We start from the raw sequence: 21,923 nt of genomic DNA on the forward strand, positions 1-21,923 counted from the left end.
CTGGCAGTTATAAATAAATATTCCAGAAATATGCCACAAATATGTAATTACAAATTTTAAGCCTATTTTGAAAGAATAATACTTGACTTCTCCTTACCTAAGATTACGGTTCATTGTTCTGATTATTTATTTTTCAAAATCTGAGTTACCTTTCCCCTGTTTTTATTTCCGCCGGCCATTAAATCCGTCTGTCTTTGTGTGTTTTTCTCCGAACATTATACACTGCATAAACTAGCGCAAGGTTCTTTCAGTGAATAATTTATTGCTTCCTTTTTTTAGCACATATCTGGTTTATTGTCAACACTGAAGGGGGAAACGTAATGAGATGCGAAAGACGGGGAAGTCAATTTCAAGCCAAAAATTTAGTTTCCTTCCCCGATCAAGGGGAGACAGAAAAATGAAAAGCCAAATTCGAAACAGAAACGTAGTGCATGTTAGAGCATGTCATCTTATTAATTAGCGATTCTAGTTGCTCTCAATAAACAGAACAAGGAAGTTTCCGTTAACTAAGCTATATGGTATGCACAAAGCCATATGGCGTTGTGCGTATGCACGAATTGAGAGTTATTTCATTTAATATTCTAGCGTAAATGGAATGAGACTTTACTAGTAACACCCTTCAAGTACACAGCTGCAACGAATAATACAGAAATAATTAAGCAGATTCAAATCAATTTTCGAATCTCACTGACACGCGTCTTGGTTGAGGTAGAGAGGTCGCCGCAGTAGCGAATGACGTGAGCACAGCTTCGTCGCCTGTAGCTGTTCGCTGTCGTCGTCATGAGGATTAAAGGGATGTCCGAGGCTTGTCGAGGGGGAAATGTGGTGATTTTTCTCATTTTCTCATTTCCGTCTCATAACCAAATGTGTCCTAGTGGCACAACCATTCAGGAGGATTGGCCAAGAATGGGCACAAAGCAGGTGGCAGAAACTCAGTGCTGAAGTTGCCTGTTCAGGAACATGCCCAGTGGCACATACGCAGTATTCCAAGTTGTCCACTCAGCATGACAGAAGCCTGCACACACATATTGCAGAGAGTCAGGTTGTCTATATATATTTCCACAAATACAATCAGCGAGGAACCGAAGACGAACGCCAAACCCCGGGGAAGAGACAAATAGTGCTTCGGTTTAAAATGACGGTCGATACGACCCTGCACTACAATCATGGAAGTAGCTAAGTTCATCCACAAGAGTGGTTCTATGATTCCAAGAGCCCGGGACAGCGCTCAACCATCTGAAATTCCTTCTGGCCAACGCAGTTCCGCCATCTAGCCTACATTGCGGCAATATAGTTACAGAGTGACTACCAAGAGAAGGGAAGCGCAGTCGAGGACGGCAGAAAACTAGGTGGGGTGATGAAGTTAGGAAATTTTCAGGCGCAAATTGGAATAAGCAAGCGCAAGAAAAGGGTAATTGGAGACCGCACGGAGAGGCCGTCGTCCTGCAGTGGTGGTGGTGGTGGTGATGATAATGATGATGATGATGATGATGATTGCGACTTTGCAGGCAGCACGACACACAGACTCTTGGAGCAGACGAAGACGCAATTAAAGGTTTTATAGATCATACGCAAATAACAGAAACTAGCGTACTTGTAACGGTAAGAGCGCACCAGACTGATCGAGTGTCCGGTAGTGACTCTCTCTTCTAACAATGGGCAGGTTCTGCCTTAAATGCCCTTTCCGACTCATCGTCGGGAGGACGAGGCGCGGCGGGTGCAGACGTCAACCGCGTCACATTCCTTCTCGTCAGGGGAGAAATCTTGAAGTTTTGGAACCTTTGCTCTTTTCACGTTGAACAAGGCTCTTTCGAGTCTGTAGTGCTGGGTCCCTCACCCGTCTTGCGAACGAAGCTGGGCATCAGCATCATGCGGTGAAGCTCGAGTAACTGCAATGAATGCTCGTTCAAAGATGTGTGGCGCAACAGTACAACGTTTTTGTCAACGTCACTCAAGACCTATGGTCCCGGGCTGCCTTGGCCGAATACATTTTCTGAAAGGTGAAGAGCACCTGTGTTATTCCTTCTGTCCGTGTTTTTAGCCCTGTTATTTACACCACGATTAAACCACCCGCGCCACGAAACTCGGACAGACGTCGACAAGCAAAACAACACAACGTGTGAGGGGAGCGCATTGCAACAGGTTAACTTTACGAGCGCACCTTTCTGCAGACTTCAAGAGCCATATTACATTGCAAGTGATAGCGGCGTCCTTATAGTGGGCGCTGAAAAATGGTATTAGACAGGAGACAGTTTTAGTTTAACGTTAGCGTAATAGCGGGGTTAAGGGAAATTGCGTTACCGCTCCGCAAACGAACTTTGCAGAAAGAGAGTTTTATAGTATAGCGTGATAGCGTAGTTTACGTGCGGGATGCTATTCCATTACGCTTTGAATTTCGCATACATAGGGCACCTAATTATTTGCATGTGTTTGTGCATCCGGAAAGTGCGAGAGGCAGCGCAATAGAAGCCAGGAGCACGTTGTATTTCTACTTCCCATGTCCACCGATCTGCAGCGAAACAGACAAGCAGTACAAGCTGTCTACCATAGCCTCCGAAATTTTCCCATCTCAGAGGCCATATGCCGTCGTCGCGCCTATCTCCCAACTTTACCGATAGGTGACGCTTGCATCTCAGAAAAAACTTTTTTTGTTAGGTTTAGGTGCGTTCTAAACGGGAAGCGATCTCGAAAATTCCTGAAAGGTTACCCATAACACTTTCTCGTCGAAGCGCCATAAGACTAAGCAAAATCCGTTTACGCAGTCATTTACTACTAACGAAATGAATTCGACAAAAACAACGCCAAATTCAGTTCGCAGCGGGCAACCGGGACCGTCGCCATGTTTACGTAAACTACGTAAACCACGCAAAGATGGTAACGTTAAATCTGAGAAAAAGCGTGCGTACGCTAAACGGTACGGGTCGGCTAGCGTTCTGCGAATGCGCATTTCGATCCCGCTATTCCGGTAAGCCCACTATTACGGTAAACACGCTAAACTAAAACTAGGCATTTTTAGTTCTTGTAGAATTCACTTCTTTCACCGTAACAACAATTCACCATACCAACATCGGCGCGCTCAGGTAGGGTACTTGCGAAAGTCATATCCAGATGACGCTCGAATCCTCGGCAGGTCAAATTGGCACTTGGCCTGCCTAATGCGTTTTGGACACGGGCGCGTCGGGGCAATAGCAAACAATTAGCAAAATAATAATAAAAAAGGCGCTAGGGCCTTCACATTTTAATATAAGACCACTTATATGGCCCCTGAAAGAACGTCTTCCTAGTAATGCATTCCTGTTTAAAAGTGAAGCCGACTTTAAGTGGATCGGTGTAAGCTTGGTCTTTGTAAGCAGGCTTTCCCGCGTTCTGTGTTGCAGTGAAGCCCACTGAAAGAAAAATGCGATGCGAACGGGGCCCGATAACGCTGTCGCGTTCCACTCTTATAGGCGAAGCTTAAGCGTCCTACAATTTTTTATTGATAATGAGAAAGTAAAATAGAGTTGTCCTTTATTTCCTCGCCACGCGTATACATATTTAAAAATTATTAGGAATTTTAGTTTCGTGGTATGAATCAAACTGTATCTCGTTTTAATTTTAAAAAACGCGTTTTTGTTTCGTAATGTTTGTCCCCTTCTCAGCATAGTCGAGCTTCAATCGCTACTACCATAACCACCCTTGCTGATGTCGGTAGCAATTTGATCTGAGCCGCTTTTCGCCCGAAGCTTCGCGACCTGTTTGGATAGACCGTGCCTATGCTCCACCCTCAAAGACAGCATGTATAAATAGAGGTCTCTGTGCTTCCAATCTCATTATTGATAAAGGCCGGTCCCGGTCATAACGTCGAGTTAAATGTTTGTTGTTATGACGTGGGCGCTGATATATAATCATATCATAAGAAGCAAAAAAAAACATATGACACGAAGGACAACACAGGGGAAATTACTTGTACTTACTACTTGTAATTAATGAAATGATAGAATATTGGAAATTGTTGCCGAATCAATGTTGCCGAATTGAATCCGCCAACATTGATGCCTTCAGGTAGCATATGTGGGCTTATTGACCAGTTGCCATCATCCAAAAAGATCACGTGCTCGTGAGCCTGCGGCAGAAATGATGTGCCACATCCGCCGCCATGGTTTGTGAGTGGTGGCGCGGGCTAACACTCCCAGTGTTAGTTCTAGTTGCAAGACATATATACCCCAGAAAGCGGATGGGAGAACGGCTCCGCGGTAGCTCAATGGTGAGAGCATCGCACGCGTAATGCGAAGACGTGGGATCGTTCCCCACCCGCGGACAGTTGTTTTTTCATACATTTCCATTCATTTGTCATTTCTTTAATTCAATTAGTAAGTACAAGTAAGTTCCCTTATGTTGTCCTTGGTGTCACTGTTTGTTGGCTTGTTATGATATGATTAATAATAATCGGGCCCCTCGGTTCCCCTTCTTCTCGTTCATAATATATATATATATATATATATATATATATATATATATATATATGCGGTGAGAAATATTAACGTACTTTATTGTTTTCATATGTCACATAGCTCATCATCATCCCTGATCTTCTGTTTTTTACGTACTCGGCGGTAGAACGACAAACGGTAGTAAAGAGAAAGAAAAAAATACAGAAACGGAGGACCAGCCACGAAACCAGGAAGAAAAATCTACATTTATTTTTGTGAAACGTGCTTTTTCTGCATTTCCTGGCCAATTACGAGTATATACGAGCAAACAAAAACAAGAACGAGTATCGGCGGGCGTGGGACGCCATCGTAGAAGATGGAAGCGTAAACAAAAGTTAAGCACTGCCGACATAATAGCGCATTTGCTGGCACGTTTCCATTTTGGCACGTTTCCATAAAAAGCAGTGGGGTGACAGCTCGGCTAGTTTCGGTATCTGGCAAATAGCGTCGCCATGTTTCTGGGTTGCCAACGGAAAATTAAATACATTTTGTATATTTGGCTCTATCTTTGGAACCTACGATTAATGAAAGTAAGATGACGGCATTGTGTGTTGGAAAGGAAATGTGTTGCCTCGTATTTTCTTTCCGGCATGCTCTTTTGTGTTTTGTTGTTTCATTCGTTGTGCCAACGGGCGGTGCTGTCGCGGTTATCGCTACGGCTACTATCCTGTTGGTCTGCTCCTGGCGCTCTCTGCACCCATGCTCGCTTTTGCCTTCTGCAGTGCGCTGCATGATTTTGTTTCTGTACTGGCCAGTGTACCAGCGATGTAAGAAAGCAGAAGGAAGGCCACAAAACGTTCTGCGCGGCTTTATGATGGGCGAACAGAAATAAATTTGATTTGAGTTTACTTTATGCGAAGAAGTCTTGGATGTATTAGGTGCTGTTTGTGACAGGTGCCGCTATAGGAATGAAATACATGGACAGATTGTGGATAAGTTGTTTGCCGGCGAAAGTGTGATTAAAGGCAAAAGGCGGTAATACGTACTGAGGAGACTAAGACGAAGAAATGTTCCTGATGCACTGCATCCGGGCGGACAAGTAAAATAATCGTTTTCCACGGCTGGTGTTTATATTGGCAACACGAGCTAGAGGAAACGCAATACAGAAATGAAATAAAATGTCGATGAAAATTTTTCGGTACTCCGTGGCGCGTGAAGAGGGTAACGACTGAGTTTATCTAATAGGTCTAGGTGCAATATAGCCTGAAGCATTTCATGACGGCTGATACATCTGCATAGGAAATAGGTGACTTTTTAAAGGAAACTTGTTGTTTGTTTCACCATCTAAAAAAATTACGACAGAACCCATCTCACCATGACTGTCGACGGTAATGCGATTAGCAATCAGCAAATGCAGCGACACATCATAATGCTCAAGTCACGTTTATTTAAAATGAGTAGGGGCCACTCTGGGACTACCGCTGCTTAGGCTATATGGTATATGGTATAAACTGTTATATGGTATATATGCTTAGGCTATATGGTATATATGGTACATACCATAAGCCCAGTCTGCCAAAGGCCCACTATATGCAATGTCACTCGCTTGCCAAGGTCACCCATGAGCATGACAACATGACGATTGTGTGATGACGACGCAGTGACGATTACGGATTGACGAAGATAGAATGAAATCGATGGAACGATGAAAGGCGGTGTGACGGCGACAGCATGACGGTGATCGTACGACGACAACGAGATGACTTTTCTGAAAAGATAAGGATGATTAACGGCGACAGCACAGCGACGATGGCATAAGGGCATTTGGGATGACGCCCGACGACGGCGGTATGGCTACAACAGGGTGACGAAACTGGAATGAGAACGATGGAATGATTTACGATGGCATTCCGTCCATGAGCACGTACCTAGCGGACCAAGCTGGTAGATAACTTGTGCCGCTGGGGCGTCGTAAGAGGATAGATAGATAGATAGATAGATAGATAGATAGATAGATAGATAGATAGATAGATAGATAGATAGATAGCGCAGAGTCACAGAAATGGCGCTAAGCCCCCTGAACCGCTGATGAACCGCAATGCTCTGAACGTATGGGCTTCTATGGTAGCTTCGCTATTACGTATATTTACCTTGGCATAGGGGTATGACTTATCCCCTTATCAGCGAAAAACAAGTTGCGACAAGCAAGATAGATGGATATATAGATAGATAGATAGATAGATAGATAGGCTCTAAACGGCTGAAGTAGGCAAAGAATGCTAATTGCATGTAAACTGTTCTGACAACAGTCTGGTGACTATCGTTCCGACCAATTAGATAGCAGTTCGAATCGGTCAATGAACCAAGAGAATTAACCAGTCCTGAAAACTGCGTGTTGATTTGATTCCAATGAAATTTAATTGCGGAAAGTTTCGTACCTTTGCAATACTGGTAATGAATGTCCAGTTTTTTTAACAGCGAAGCTGTTTTAGCTAACCGTAAAAGGTGCCGCCTGCTGCCCCTAAATCTCGCCAAGCTATGACGTCACTGCGTTGCCTAGCAACCACCTCGTGGAGCGGCGTGTGCCTCGCCTCCTCTCCGGGCCATGCACATGTTGCCTTGACATGGGGCGTTAAGGAGAGGGAAGGAGAGGATGCGTGCGGCGCGCGCAATGCTCGGGAGAGGGAAAGAGAAAATGAGAGCGATAGAGAGAGAAAGAAATTGTAGCAGCACGAATGAGGCAACGCGCAGAGCTGCTGCCGACGCCGTCCGCATTGCCTAGCCGCGCATGCGCCGAAGCAGTAGCGATGACGTCACCTCGCGTTGCCTAGTAACCGCCGGCGCAGGTGCGCACTCGCTTCGCCCGACCCAAGCACGGCTCCGCCGAGCAACCGCCAGCTGCGCGCTATGAGCATGCGCCGTGACGTCATCCCGGCGTGTCGTCTGCTGCACGTCGCCCGTACACTGTGCATAGCTTTCGCGCAGTGTGCCTGCGCTTGGCCTCGGAGTTTGCCATAAAAGGAGCTGCGCCTAGTCGTGTCAACTTTCGCTAAATATCGAGCGGCTAGCCTCCAACGCGTTCGGCGTCAGCAAGCAAGAGCGTCCTTGGCGCTGTGCCAACATTGGTTAGCCTGCCTGCGTTTGTGGCATGCCAGGAACGCTGTCGCTCGTAGGCGCCGACGCGTCCAGCGCTGGTCTCGCGAAATGTCGCGAAAGGAAAGGTACCTCCGAAAATAATCGCTCGAGAATACCTTCCCTACATGCGCAGTAAAGTTAAACCAACTTAAGACCTAGCAGCAACCAAGTTGATACCTAGCAGTAGCAACCAGTAAGACATGCGGATCGACAGTTTCGCTGTGCCTAAGGTTTGCACGACCGAGTGCGAACTTGCCTGTTTTTTTTTTTCATTTTTTAAATTCTAGATTCTTTCATTAAATTTAGGAAAGATATCAAATACACGTACTTTTTGCACAACGTACTCAATGTACGGAAGCTATTCAAAAGAGTTCGTTATGTTTATCAAATGCTTGATTCACTGTACCCCACACCCTCACAGCCCTCACCCCTATTTTCTTTTCCTTCATGGGTAAGCAAGCGTTCACACGATAGAGGAATTCTTCAAGCCGCACTCTTCAAGTAGTCTCCAGCTTTATCATTCGCCACCACTTCAAGACCTCACTCGTTTTATGAGACTACACTTTTATCCTCCGTTAGACGGCCATATCAGCCTACCACCACGGCGGCGCAAACGCCTGGAAGTCTCTTCGTTTATCCTCATTAAAACCCGCGACCTACTGCCCTACTAGACCTCCAGGCGAAGAGAGTGGCCAACCGGAGGCTTCAGCCGATGCCAGTGTCGCTGCCCACGCCGTTTCTGGCCCTGCCCCCATCCCAATGACCCCGTCCACGTAGATTGATACATGAGTGAACTAATTAATTGATTGATTGATTGATGATTGATTGATTGATAAAAATTGCACACGTCTAAAATAATTGAGGTGTCCCTCGTTCTGGTTGCAGGGCACGCTGTCAAAACCAGAAATGTGTGGCTGGTTTCCTCGTTATACGTTGTCAAATATGCCATGCTTACTAGCACTGCAACAGGCATTGGCTGTAAACAGCGGGTGTTTCAGCGAATACCCGGTATACACCCGGAGTAATATCAGCCTCTTCGAGTTTAGGACCAGCTCATGAACTAGAATTCTGCTATCTGCCACAGGCAACCTTTACAAATATTTGAAAGTGTTCGCTGAAACACCCTGTATATTTCTGCAAAGCGCCATGCTCGCAGCGGCATCATCACGTTAGCATCATAGGTCGAATACGTATCGAAATGTACTCTGCAGCGTGAAAAATTGGTGCAGGAATTATTACTAAATCTATGCGTCCAGGAACTCAGCTGTTTTTGTGCAACAGGACATGCTGCGAATGTAACCAAACTACAATCTCCCTCCAAAGTATAGTTTTTTCCTTTCTTTTTTTTAGGAACTGCGTCGACACGCATGTCTGTTCAGTCCCACTCGTTGCCGTGTAAGAAATCTCGTTTAATACGTTTGCAAGCGTGTTGGCTGAACCTTTATTTTTACAGAGTTCTAAACAGACATTTTATTCTCTTTGAAACTCTGGGCCATTATAACGACATGCAGCGATCGATCGTAAAACACTCCAGTGACTTCGGTTCTTTGATGATAGTATCAAAGTGGCCAATTGCTGAAATACAGCGTAACGACTGACCTACTGAATAAAAGTTCACATTTCGTGCAATCAGGCATACTACGGCGTGGCTCCAGGCACCAAATATCAGCGTATTGTGTCTTCGGGTGGTGATCGACGGACTTGAAAGAAGAATGATGCACCCCCATCCTTCAGGTAGCGATATTGGACAAGTTTATTCAAAGTTCAGCGTCAGTTCGCCACGCGTTGCCTTTAGACAAGCATTGGTGACCCTAAAGCCTATAACCTTAGCACGTCATTCGCACTGTATGACACAATGATGGAAATTCTCGCCCTTTGACAAGACCTGACACGACAAGACGTATAAAGGCGTGTTCAGTTCTTTGTCTAGGGTGCTTATATTGTGCAGGTGCAGTGGACGTTGCCCACATATAGCACTGCTCAGTCGGGGCAGCATACGTGCTTGATGTACGACACCCAGAAAATAATGCTCGCCGTTATTGCACTCATACAACTTATGATGTACTGCTATGCAGGTGAGTGAGTAGACGTATGGTCAATTTTTTGTATCATTACTGGTGCGGCGATGGTAATGGCTATATAATGCTGTAGATCGATTAAAGTTACCATAATACAATTCTAATGCTATATGCTATTCCCTTTTGGGTATTTCCCGATTTTCACGTGCAGTTTTGGCAACGTAATAAGAGAAGTTTTGTAGAAAGAATGTTTGCTTGTGAACGCTGCACGCACCTTATTTTCACTAAGCTGTTTCTATGTAGAAACGTACTCCGTATCTGTGTTTATATGGAACTTGTATGTGTCTGTGTGCCCTCACGACCATTACTTGAACTGCACTGAACTAAATTAATTATATAATGGCTCATTGCATACAGGGGTTCACCAGGAGCTGTTTTAATGCGGTGAAAAATATTGGCAATGTTCGCCAACCTTACGATCTCGTCATAATCCCTAAGAATACCGTTTTCGCTCTTAAGTCATATTATAACAAATCGGAAGAAACTCTAGTGGAAAAAATTACTGCTCTTCGGCATTTTAGACTTGAAACAAATACTTCAACGTCTGGCCGGCTGCGTGACATTTGAAATTGCGAATAATTTAAAATGTAACTATCCTATTTTATCTTCGAAAAGCCCAGCAGCTTACTTTTCCCATTCTGTTCTTTATATTGCAATAGCTGAATTCATAGGTTAATTTAGTAATCGACTTGCGTTCTTAGTTACGTAGCTCAACTATAAGTTCTGATATTATTTGAATTTCTCCCATGTATTTTTTCATGGAGCAGCAAAAGAACTTCATGTATATCCTCGTATATTACAAGAGCGTACGACAGCTGGAAAGTTGGTTCTTCAGCTTAACGAGAAGATGACGCTCAATCTTGAAAGGAGCACCGTACTGGCTGACAACCTCGTCTTTGTTACAAATAGCAAAGATCTAAACGAGGTGGAAACAGTAAGTGCAAGAGCTTGCATGTTTTGCAGTTAGTCAGAATCAAAACAGCTTCTAAGAATAGAAATGGAGTGTTTCTACTTAATCTTCAGATGTCTTTCTCGTGGATGAATGACGTGTTCGATCATTGTTACGTTACAATACACGAATGGGGAAGTGTATGGTCATCGCAATATATTCATTCATTGAAAGCGATGTGCGTTATTCCGTGAGGAATACAAAGCTGTGGCACATAAAATTCGCCTGTGAAATTAGTACATTGCTTATGGAAATGGATTTTCCAACTACCACTCACCCTATCCAATAAAATGTTTTGCGTATAACCATGTTCAGAATTCCACATTAGTCTGGAATTGTTTCACATATCATTCTGTCGTTGGTGAAATTGCATGAATTTCGCTCTACGAAGCTTCAACACATAGTCTGTGGCACGTGACTGACGATGTAAATCCGTTTCAACTGTAGAGCCACTGAGGCCATCTTGCAATTATGGTGGACTGCGATGGTAGTCATCATTATTACCCGAAATGTAAATTTCTTTTTTTTTCTTACAACACCTACATACGAGGAACGACGGCGTAGCAGAAGATTTCACAAACCTGACTCAAGAGAAGCAGATTACACGTGACCTCGTCTTACAACAGGCTATCAAGAATACAGGCACACAGCTGCTGGTAGCCACTGATGTCGGTATAATGTAATCTCTTAAAACTAGATTCTGGCTTTTAACGACCCCAAACTACACAGTGGCTTATGTGGAGGCCCTTTAACGTGCGTGCAAATCTAAGTGCACGTGGTCGAACACATTGGCATTTTGCCCCCATCAATTGTGGCTTCCGAGTCTGCAATTCATGGAGGCAAAACTGGAAGGTAGCAAATTGGAAGTGCGTCTCGTTAATTACCCTGCCTTTACACTTTTCTACACTCATCCATGACAAGTGCCGTCATTTACATAAGCTCGTAGGCCGCTTGGTATCTCCGTTAAAATAAACAAAATTAAAACGCAAATACGCTATTTACACAGGTGAAGCATTGTGCCAATCTAAAAAAAATCAAACTGGGAGTACCTTATAAAATATTTGTATTATGCAGCTGACGAAGCTGGAAATAAGTGCCATGAAATAACCTAATTCCGGATTCCTCAGAAATTAAATATTAGCGTAAAGAAATAAAAACATTATGCAATGAAAATGACCTGCATTTCATAGCGCTAACAATAATTGCGTTTGCAGGTACAGACATCTCATATTCAAGAGATTATATACCATGATGCACATTACCAATCCTCTGTAACGGTACGACAGAAAGATGGCAACGTGGCAGTCGTAAGTAATTATTTCGGCAAACACCATGCATGCTGATCACATGAACTAATATGTAAAGGAATGAGTAAGGCAAACGCACCAAGTTTAAAGAAGAAGCACTTCATTTTCCCTTTTTTTTCTGTCCCCATTTCTTCGGATCTTTTCTGCACCTCTAACATTTTGGCCGGAAACAGTAAGAAAATCTCTCGTCGTAATATACGGAAGGCTAATGTAATTAAAGACATTTTGATGCCAGTCTCGAAAATTCATTATGAAAAGCATAAATAATTATTACCATGGACTGCGCTATATTAGCTGTGGTCCGCCGGACTTTCTTCACCCGGCGTTTTATAGCGATAATAATTATACGGACACTCAAGGCGCATTTCTGTCGTCGCCGTTGCCGTGAGGTCCCGTATAAAGTCCACGGGCAATAAAATCGTCGCTGCGCGCCGTATATGCTCCATGTGCGAGTCAAAGCGTTCGAGGGTGAGCCGGCGAACGCGGCTCAATCTCGCACACGCAAGAGCGGGAAGGAAGCGCACACTCTTCCAGTCCCGCACAACGCTCCGGGGGGAGGGTAGGAAGGGGGAGGGGTTTACTCCCCGCCGCCCGAGCGACTGCGCATGTCCGCCGGGCCGCAAGGCTCTGAAGGGAGGGTAGGGAGAGGGGAGGCCACGTACTACGCCGCGCGCTTCTGCCCGGGCGGCTGTATCTTGAAAGCCCTCTGCGGTGGGGGCAGAGTCCTTCCTCTTCTGCGCGGTTTCGCGGCTAAATTCGCGTTGATGCGAGCGGCGGCACGAAGGTCAATTCGCTCGCTGCTGCTGCCGCGCTTACTCACTACAGCGTTTTGACAGCGAGTTTCCGCGGTCATCGAGTGAGAGGCGTTCATGTTTGCTTGTGCGCGCGTGACACCATGCTTGATAATTTAGTTAGTATGCCTATGTTTACAAGTTTATAAGGCCAATGAAACAACTATCCTTACTTCGTATAGCTGTCCACTAGGTTGCTATCGCAATGGATGCTTCGCTTTTCCGCCGATAATGCGACTTTTTCTTTTTGTATACATAACTTAAAGCACGAAACAAGGAAAGGCATGTGATACATCCGGGAATAAAGTGGAGTGATGCGCAAGGAGTCCACCACGTTACCCCGCCACGTGACTCACGCTACCGCAGTTTCGAGAATCCCGCCCAACCCCGGAAAGAATGGCAACGAAATTTTAACTTTATTAAAAGAATAATGCGCTTGAAGTCGCATATGAGTGGCAGTGAGAATGTCCAGCTACCGTTGCTAGTTTGCGAAATTGGCTATGGCGTTGCGCTTCAGCGTACGAGACCCATGGGATCGAATCCAGTACGCGGCGGCCGCATTTCGATGGGGGCGAAATGTAAAGAACGCCCGTGTACTGAGCATTGGGTACACCTTAAAGAACCCCAGGTGATAAAAATTTACCCGGAGTCCCCACTACGGCGTGCCTCTTAATCAGATCGGGGTTTGGGCACGTAACACCACAGAATTTATTTTTAGTTTGCGAAATTCCATAAAGAGCAGAGCGATTCACCAACACATTTGTAGGCGTAGTACATACGGCTACAGAACCTTACTCACTGACATTTGGCCTCTTAGCGTTCAAGTTCAGAGATCTATTGACACTCATTAACCCGTCCTACGTATATAGCACAAGGCAGGTGCACTTCGATCCGTGGCGTCATACTACCTTTCTGTGGCGGCATGCTATACCTTTCCGGACTACCCTAGAACATAATGGGGACGCCCCCGAATAAGTCGTGGTGATTCTGACGTCATCACTTGCGTCACGTAGGGCTTGGCGATGGAAATTTTGGTCCAAGTAGCATGCTGTCATAAAGCAGAGTGCATAGGCCTGTTATCTAGAAGGCGTTGCATGCACCCATTGATTGTAGCTTTTTTATCGTCACACACAAGATATAGTTCAATAAAAAATTGCAGCTGGCAGCTCACGTACATGTCGTACGTGTTTGTTTCCTGTTAGGCAAGCATCCTTTGTACCAACTTAGTTACCTATAAAAAAGAAGAAAGTTATCTTGGGAGAAAATGAAGCCCGATGTTTGGAAATATTGCGTTGTAACCAACGTAACAAAATGGTTATTTGGTGCCTTAGCTCACAACATATTTTCGCGCATTTCGGTCATTATGTCTGAATGATTCAAGACATGTCTCGTAACCAAGTAACCTACTTGCTAGTGAAGTGCTTGTTTCTTTTTATACATGTATACGATCAATAAGCAACACCTATAACGACGAATAGATGAACCTACGTTTTTAACGTGACACGGAGCTGCTGCAGGAATGAACTGATGTCTGCAGCAGTTCTTCGCGTTTACATCACATTTCATGTTAAAAACTCTATAATGCCCAACGTAATTCCTCGAAATTCTGGTTCAGTCACGTTAAGCTTAACTCACAGCCAATATTTGATTTTCTGAAGCGCTGAAGCGATATTTTGTTGGGGAATAATTTAGAAAACAAATCTCAAGTTACGTAATTCCTGTTTTAATTAGGCTCTTGCTTAAATAAAGTTTTGCTGTTTTTCTCTTGCACAAATACGGCCATAAATGAAGGTCACGAATTGTTTTCATTTCCCTCCGTGTGGAACTGTGTTTGGGTACCACAAGATTAAAGGATGGATAGTGCATTCTAGGAATATCACCAACACAAGCTTCGTTATCTGGCCGCTCAATTTGTGCTTTCCACAATAAACTCTCGCTGTTACCACCAAATCTACTTTGTGTTCAATAACTAATATTTAAAGGCCTTATACCGTTTAGTTTTGCAACCTGCTTTGTTAAATCCTTTCAAACGCCAATATTAAAAACTGAGTACCCGTTGTTGATAACAGCTTTGTTAATTTTTATGTTAAGTATACTAAAGTCAGAAGACGTAAATAGTTGCCCTGGTTCCTTTTTCCGTATAGGAAGGTATCATCAATGACAACCTGAGAATTAAACCTCTCCCAGAAGTCGAACGTTCATTGGAAGGTCAGATGTTGCACAAGATATACGAAGTAGATATCAAAGAAAATTTCATCAGTGCGGGTGAGCAATTTCTCTTTTTTCTTCCGCAGCGGTACGAATTTACTGGGTATAAATATAGGTGCTGGAAGGCTTCACATTCATAAAACGAAAGCCGTCACAGTCACAGATTAGGATAAAATGTTGAATAAAACCCAGTCTAATCTATATATTCATTTATGTTTTAAGAGTCGGAAATTCTACGCCTGAAGGAGGGTAACAAGCACAGGAATAGCAATGGCAACCGTGAGGACCGAATCTGTAAGTACCATTTGATATGCGGCATTCTTCTAGCCTAAACTATTGTAAAGCGAAGCAGGCGGATCAGAGGCCAGTCGACCAGAATATTTTAAAAAATCACCGCCCCTTCCAGTCCGTGAAGATGGCCGAACAGCGAAGCTGTGCATTCGTGGCCGCTTGGCTGGCCCAACCGGCGCTACTTGCTAGGAGTGGGACGCGTCGGCGTCCACGGGAGACGGCGTTCCTAGCGCGTTACTCACGACGTGAGCAAGCTCTCGCTGGCGCTCACGTCGGGTGACTTCTTCGGGAGTATAAGCAGTCTTGGCCATTCTCGTAGAACGAATGCCGATAAAGAACTGACTTCTTTTGCTTATACCACACCGAGCCTCTCACTATATATATATATATATATATATATATATATATATATATATATATATATATATAGTATACCCTTGAAAAAGGTCGGTCCACCGACCTGAAACTGTTGGGAAAATAATAAACCTAAGATAACCGCGAAGTTGTGCTTCTGATTTTCCTAAATACGCTTGGCCCATTGAAAAATCCAGTTACTACTATATATATATATATATAGTGATTTTGATGGAAGAAGAGTAACTGTCTTCTGCCGCCCATGTGGGGGCACGGCTCAGTGACTAGGGAGGGGGTGAGAGAGGGTGTAAAGTTAGGAAGTGAGAGAAGGGGAGGAGGCAAGCGTCAGCATGTCCGTGACGCGTGTTTACGCTGGCGGCCATGGAGGCCCGCTAAAGGGAGGCAAGTCAGGCCGGCACCGCAAACTCCAGGAGGGCCCTCAGAACCTGGGCTGGTGACTGTTTTGGGCGCAGGATGTCCTCCACCGTTGAAGCCGGAAGGCCTAGCCGGTGGTAGGTGCTCACCATGGCGTGTCGCTGTTGCGCAAGTGTGGGGCAAAAGCACATGATGTGCCCCAATGTCTCTGGTGACCCGCATCTGCTGCAGGCTGGTGAAGGGCAGCGGTCCACCTTGTGCTTTCGTGCGGCAGGCCAGAGGCGTAGTAACAGTGTGAAGTCCACGGTGTAAGAAAATAGCTGCTCCGACGGCGCGCCCGCGCTGGGGCGAGAGAACGGCCACTTCGTGTGACCGGAAGTGAGCGCCGCCGCTAGGGGCAGCACGTATTCAGGAGGCCTTGGAGAAGCGGCACAACAGTGGACAATTTACGACCTCTGTCAGCATTTAAACACCCATACCCAAAGATATGCAATTTTTCGTTATTTAGACGCCAAATTCTGAGCAGGTAGAAGGTTTCATGCCAATTATAGTCAAAATACCGTCATTTCGAACACGAGACAGACGCGTCGTCTGCTCGAGCAGACGGCGCGCTGTGCTTACCGCTGCTCGCCGCGTCGAAGTCAATCGGAATGTCGGCAGAAATATAAAGGGACGTTCCCCCAACCAAGTAGAGTCGTTTTAAGCAGGCGAACGAGATATATTCATCGAAATAAAGCACTTATGCCGCGCGTGCCCATAAAAGCGCCAGCAAAGCGTGCGAAAAAGTGGCCCCCAGAACAGCTAGGTGCTGCCCCTTGCGGCAGCGGCGTGCATAGAGTCACACTAAGTGGCCGCGCCTCGCGCCGCCGTCGGATCACCTTCCTTTTTACACCGTGGTCAAGTCCTATCTGCCGAAACTCGTCTCTGGGATTGGTCCCGGAGGGGGGGGGGGGGGGTGTCCGTTAGCCACCCGTTGGTCAGAGTGAGCCACTGTCAGCAGTTGCCGCAGAAGCTGCCAAGAGCAGTCGCAGGCCGCCACTGCCGTTGTAACTGGCACCGCCCATGGTGTGCAGCTTTGGCAGGCGCATCCGCCGCCTCATTGCGTGTTATACCTACATGGAATGGCACATAGTGCAAGGACAGGGAGACGCCACTCGCCCTGATGGCTGTCAGTTTTGCTAGTAGCAGGGCCACAGTCTTATTCATTCTGGGGTTTTACGTGCCAAAACCAGTTTTGGCTGGGATGCCGGCCTGATCAGGCTGAAGAAGCGCCTGGAGGGCCGGCCTTGAGTCCATTATGATAGCCACCGGTGCCTGAGGCATGTGGGGTGCCAGGTGGTCAACTGTCAGGTGCAGTCCCGCCAGTTCAGCTGCCGTAGAGCTTGCCGGGAAGGGAAGGCGGCACTGGATGCATGCCCCCGTTGCCGGCACCACGCAGGCAGCTGCCGCCGATTTGGGGTTCTGGTAGACCGATCAACCTGCGAATACTAGGAGGTGGCCTCTTAGCTAGTCATGGATTTTGACTGCAACTGCCTGACGTCCGCTCACTGACCTGCTTTTCGCAAACGCTCATTGGCTGCCTGACTCACTCGCCCCATTCTCGGCGTGGCGCAGCTGTCTGCCTCACTCCCGCCTCTCTAGGCGCTGCGCCGCTGCGCCGCTGCCTGTCTCTCTCGCCCCTCTTGCGGCCAGGTCACGCGACCAGCGTGACGCCAAGCAGCACGATGGCACAAGGTCGACCAAGAATAGCTCCGCTGTTAAAAAACATAGCCGTTCGGTTTTTATTCAGAAAGAGCATGAAGAAGATTCAAAGTGAAGACTAGTTTTTCTCAACATCTGTGGAGAAGTTCAGTATGTTCCCTGCTGCATTTATTGATTTCAACAAACTTGTGTCCGGATCATAAGGTCTCCAAAACAAGTATTGATAGGGGAGATGTGCACGCGCTGGGAGGGAGGGCAGGTTAGGGCGCATCTCATCTTCTACTCCGCCTGCAGCAGCTGAGCGCGGCCGCGCGCGGCTTATCTTGGGCGTAATCTGTGGTACGGTCGAAGGCTAGGGGACCCGAGATAGCTTCGTGTGCGCGGCGTTTTCGCGCGCCTTATTCGCCTATAAGCGAGAGGCTGCACAAAGGGGAAGTCGTCCCCACCTCAACCACTCTTTATCAAGCCAGCGTTCGGATAGCGAGTGTGCGCGGTCATTGAGCGATATCTGTTCGTGTTTGCCTGTGCTCGCGTGGCAATGTGCTCGTTCATTTAGTTCGTAAGCCAGTGTTTACAGCCGTTTATGCTACTGATAAAACTTGTAACCTTACTTTGTATAACTGAGGAATAATTTGCTATCTCAATCAATCATTCGCATTTCGGGGGAAACTGGGACTTTTTTGTTACTCGTGGCACCGACGCTCTTCATTCGCGCAAGCTTGCATGAGTACGTGTTCGTACGTTTCTTTTTGTGTGTGTGAACATTCTCTGTAAGAATCACTCTTTAAACTGTGGAAGAGGTCAATACATATGCACTCGAGGCGTAAACACACTCATTGTAATAGTATTAATATAACCAGTAAAAACCAACATGGAAAAAACTCAACATGCGATATTATTTCTAGCTCCCTCCAAAACACAAGTATCTGGGTCGACCGCTGAAAGATTTCCCGTGGAGCTTCACATAATTTCCGACAAAGAGCACCAACGAAGTTTTAAGACGAATGAAGAGTTAATCACTTACTTGGCAGTCATGGCAAATGCGGTAAGTTTGCTTTGCAACGACTTTAGGTTTACTGCTTTGATTCATGTTACTTCAAAGAGAACTAGGAGTCACACACATATTGATTCCACATCGTATATAATCACATCCTAGCATAGTTGGCTTCTTTCCAGGTGATTTCCGGGGAAGATACTTTTTCTTCCGACTGACAAAATAAATGTCTAGAAAACATAGTTTGCTACATAACAGAAAGCCGTGGTATGACGCACATTCCAAAGCGAGTATTTCTTTGCCTCTTCTTCCAACTTCGCGCGCCTTTGCTGCTGCTGTCTTGCCGAGTGCTCATACCCGATCATTGGGTATGTGCAGCTTGGTAGGCGGCACTGAGTAAGTGACCCTTGTTGGTCAGTTCATCTGAAACAGGTATGTTCCAAACTGAGTACCACTGAGTCTGAATAGGCAAGCAGAACAAGAGACAAGAAGTAAACAAGCCGGCAAAAAAAAAAAAAAAACTGTACATAACGTACGTTGAGGTGGCGGCGTACCCCGAAGGGGGCCTCTTCGTGGCAGCCGCCGTGAACGAGAGAGACAACTCCTTGACCCTCGCGGCCTCCGTCAGGGCCTAGACCCCAGCTGCGGATAAGACCATAGCCGCGGCGCTACTAATAAAACAGCAAGACAGGGTGGTCAAGAAAGTTCACGTCGTTACCAACTCGGAACAGGCCTGCCGTAGCTTCACCAACGGATGAACACGGCGGCATCCGGCTCAGGCCCGAGGCTGAAAGAATCCCACAGAATCACGTGGACGCCGGGCCACGCAGGACTGGAGGGGAACGAAAGGGTGAACGCCTCAGCTCGATCGCTTGGCAACCGAGGGGGCAATACCAATATTTCCATCAATCGCCACCCTGTACCTTGGTGCCCTGCCATCCAATGGACGACGACGACGATGATGATGATTTGATGAAGATATAATGGCACCCCCTTCGAAACGGGGCGGCAACAAATAGTCGCCTAACCTAACCTACTGTCTGAATTACGCTTTTTCTCGCGCTGAAGTTATCCCTAATGACGTCTGTGATGTACCACAGCGCTTCGTCTCCTTCTTAGATGTTACCGTCTTCATCCCTTATAGCCGTTTGCGAGTTTTTCGTTGAAGCATCTGAGTGCTTTTATATGGTTCCAGAGTGATAAGGGCCCATAATCGTCGGAGCCATTCTGATAAAACTAATAAGCACCGATATGGGTTGATGAGGATCGGATTCGGTCCGATAAGGTTGATAAGGACACATAAGAGTTAATAAGGGCTGGATCATGTCCGATAAGATAAATAAGAGGTAGATAAGGGTTGATAACGAATGGATTGATGAAATTAGGATTGATGAAATTAGGATGAAACTCAGCGCCGCCAGAGCGACAGCGCGCGCCCGCCGGACCGGAAGGCTCCGGGGGGAGGGTATGGAGGGGCGAGGCCGCGTACTACGCCGCGCGCTCCTGCCCGGGCGGCAGTATCTTGCAAGCCATCTGCGGAGGGGAGGCGAGTCCTTCCTTCGTGCGCTGTGTTTCCGCGACTTAGTTCGCGTTGATGCGAGAGGCGGCACGAAGGTCCATTTGCTCACCGCTGCTGCCGCGCTTACTCACTATAGCGTTTTGACAACGAGTTTCCGCGGTCATCAAGCGAGATGCGCTCATGTTTGCTTGTGGGCGTGTTGCACCATGTTTGGTAATTTATTTGTTACGCCTACGTTTACAAGTTTATACGGTCGATAAATCTACTTTCCTTACTTTGCATAGCTGTTCACTAGTTTGCTATCGCAAACGATGCTTCGCCTTTCGGATGAAACTGGAACTTTTTGTTTCTTCTGCAAATTTCCTTCTCATTATCAAGGTCTCCTGTAAGTAATTGACCTAGATAAACGTACTCCTGTACAGACTTTAGAGGCTGACTGGCCATTCTGAATTCTTGTTCCCTTGCCAGGTTATTAAACATTATCTTTGTCTTCTGCATATTATACTTCAAAAATGGAAAGATAGAAAGAGAAATATAGTATTTACTTTTCATCGCATATAAATAATACACGCCCGCAGGAATATGCTGTCAAAACGTATAACGTGCTGGTGCGTGAAATTCAAGAGGAGCGTCGATACCCGTGTTTGGTTATTTCTCCCTCTTAAGTATACCGACGACTGTTCGCTAACGATAGCACCGACGTAGCTCCATGTAATCGGAACATTGTAACCTCTCCGTCTAGGTTCGGGTAATTCTTGTGCAGTGTGTCACTTTAAGTCTCTGAGCGGTGTTGAACTCGCACTCTTTCCTAGGTGAACTTAAGGTACCTGGAGATGGCTGACCCTAAAATAAACTTCCTTCTAGTTGGAGTAACCAGGGCTAAGGTAAGTATTCTCCAATAATTATACAGTTGAGGAAGAGGGATGCAGATTATAGGACCGTGCGGAGTATTTTGACGTGACTTTGTGCAGTGCGGATAGAACAACGAAAGGTGCTACCTTCATTCGTTGTTTTTTTCTGTATCCAGAGCCCCGCGGAATTACTAGGGTATTGCTGCAGGAGGCAACTGTTCACAAACAACTCGGAATTCTATTTTGTCTGTTTTGCAGACACCTGCCGCCGTAGATCAATGACTACGGCGTTGCGCTGTCTAGCTTGAGGTCGAGGGTTGGTCTCGGCCGTGGCGGCCGCATTGCAGTGGCAGCGGAATGCAAGAACTCTTGTGTTCCACGAACTCAATGCACTTCAAATAACTCGAGAGGGTCAAAGTTAATATGCAGTCGTCTACAACCACGTGCCTCATAATCAGTTAGTGGTTTTGGCACAAAAGTGCCACAGCCTAATTTATATTTATTATTGGTTTTTCAATCCATTAGTTCCGCTGATAAATCATTCCGTTCTTCAATGGTCTCAGGAAAATATAATATTTATGCCGAACCATGCTGGAGGAATGTGGCGTGAGGTGGGGAGGGCTACGCTCGTCCGCGGCGTCAGCTTCTGAGGTCAGTCCAGGCTACCAGTGTGTGTGGCGGTGATCACTGCTCCTGCATGGGGCGATGGCGAGCGGCTACGAGTAAGGCTCGATGTGACGCTCCCCTGGCCGTTGTTCGCCGCTGCCAGTGGTGGCATTATTTCTCTGCGGGGAAGGGCCGCTCACGTCGTTGGTGGAACGGAAGCGTGCGAAGAAAAAATGTCACAGTTTCGCCCTAAGGGCGAAGCAATGAATGCGATAGCAACACAGCAATGTCATTCGAAGTAAGGCGAGCGGCTTTGGTAGCAATATGAATTGTAGTAAACATGAGCTGATTAAGT

General features: G+C 46.2%; 1 protein-coding gene across 1 annotated transcript in view; it reads left to right on the forward strand.

The window, feature by feature from the left end:
* LOC119463928 (venom metalloproteinase antarease-like TtrivMP_A) overlaps positions 1-21,923 on the forward strand; it is a 143,225-nt gene that overhangs the window by 104,226 nt on the left and 17,076 nt on the right. Inside the window, 6 exon segments of the mRNA XM_037725414.2 lie at positions 10,390-10,556; positions 11,786-11,878; positions 14,814-14,934; positions 15,100-15,171; positions 18,504-18,643; positions 20,924-20,995. Coding sequence (XP_037581342.2) covers positions 10,390-10,556; positions 11,786-11,878; positions 14,814-14,934; positions 15,100-15,171; positions 18,504-18,643; positions 20,924-20,995 — 665 coding nt within the window.

This window comes from Dermacentor silvarum, chromosome 9 (genome assembly GCF_013339745.2).
Source record: "Dermacentor silvarum isolate Dsil-2018 chromosome 9, BIME_Dsil_1.4, whole genome shotgun sequence".
NCBI lineage: Eukaryota > Metazoa > Arthropoda > Arachnida > Ixodida > Ixodidae > Dermacentor > Dermacentor silvarum.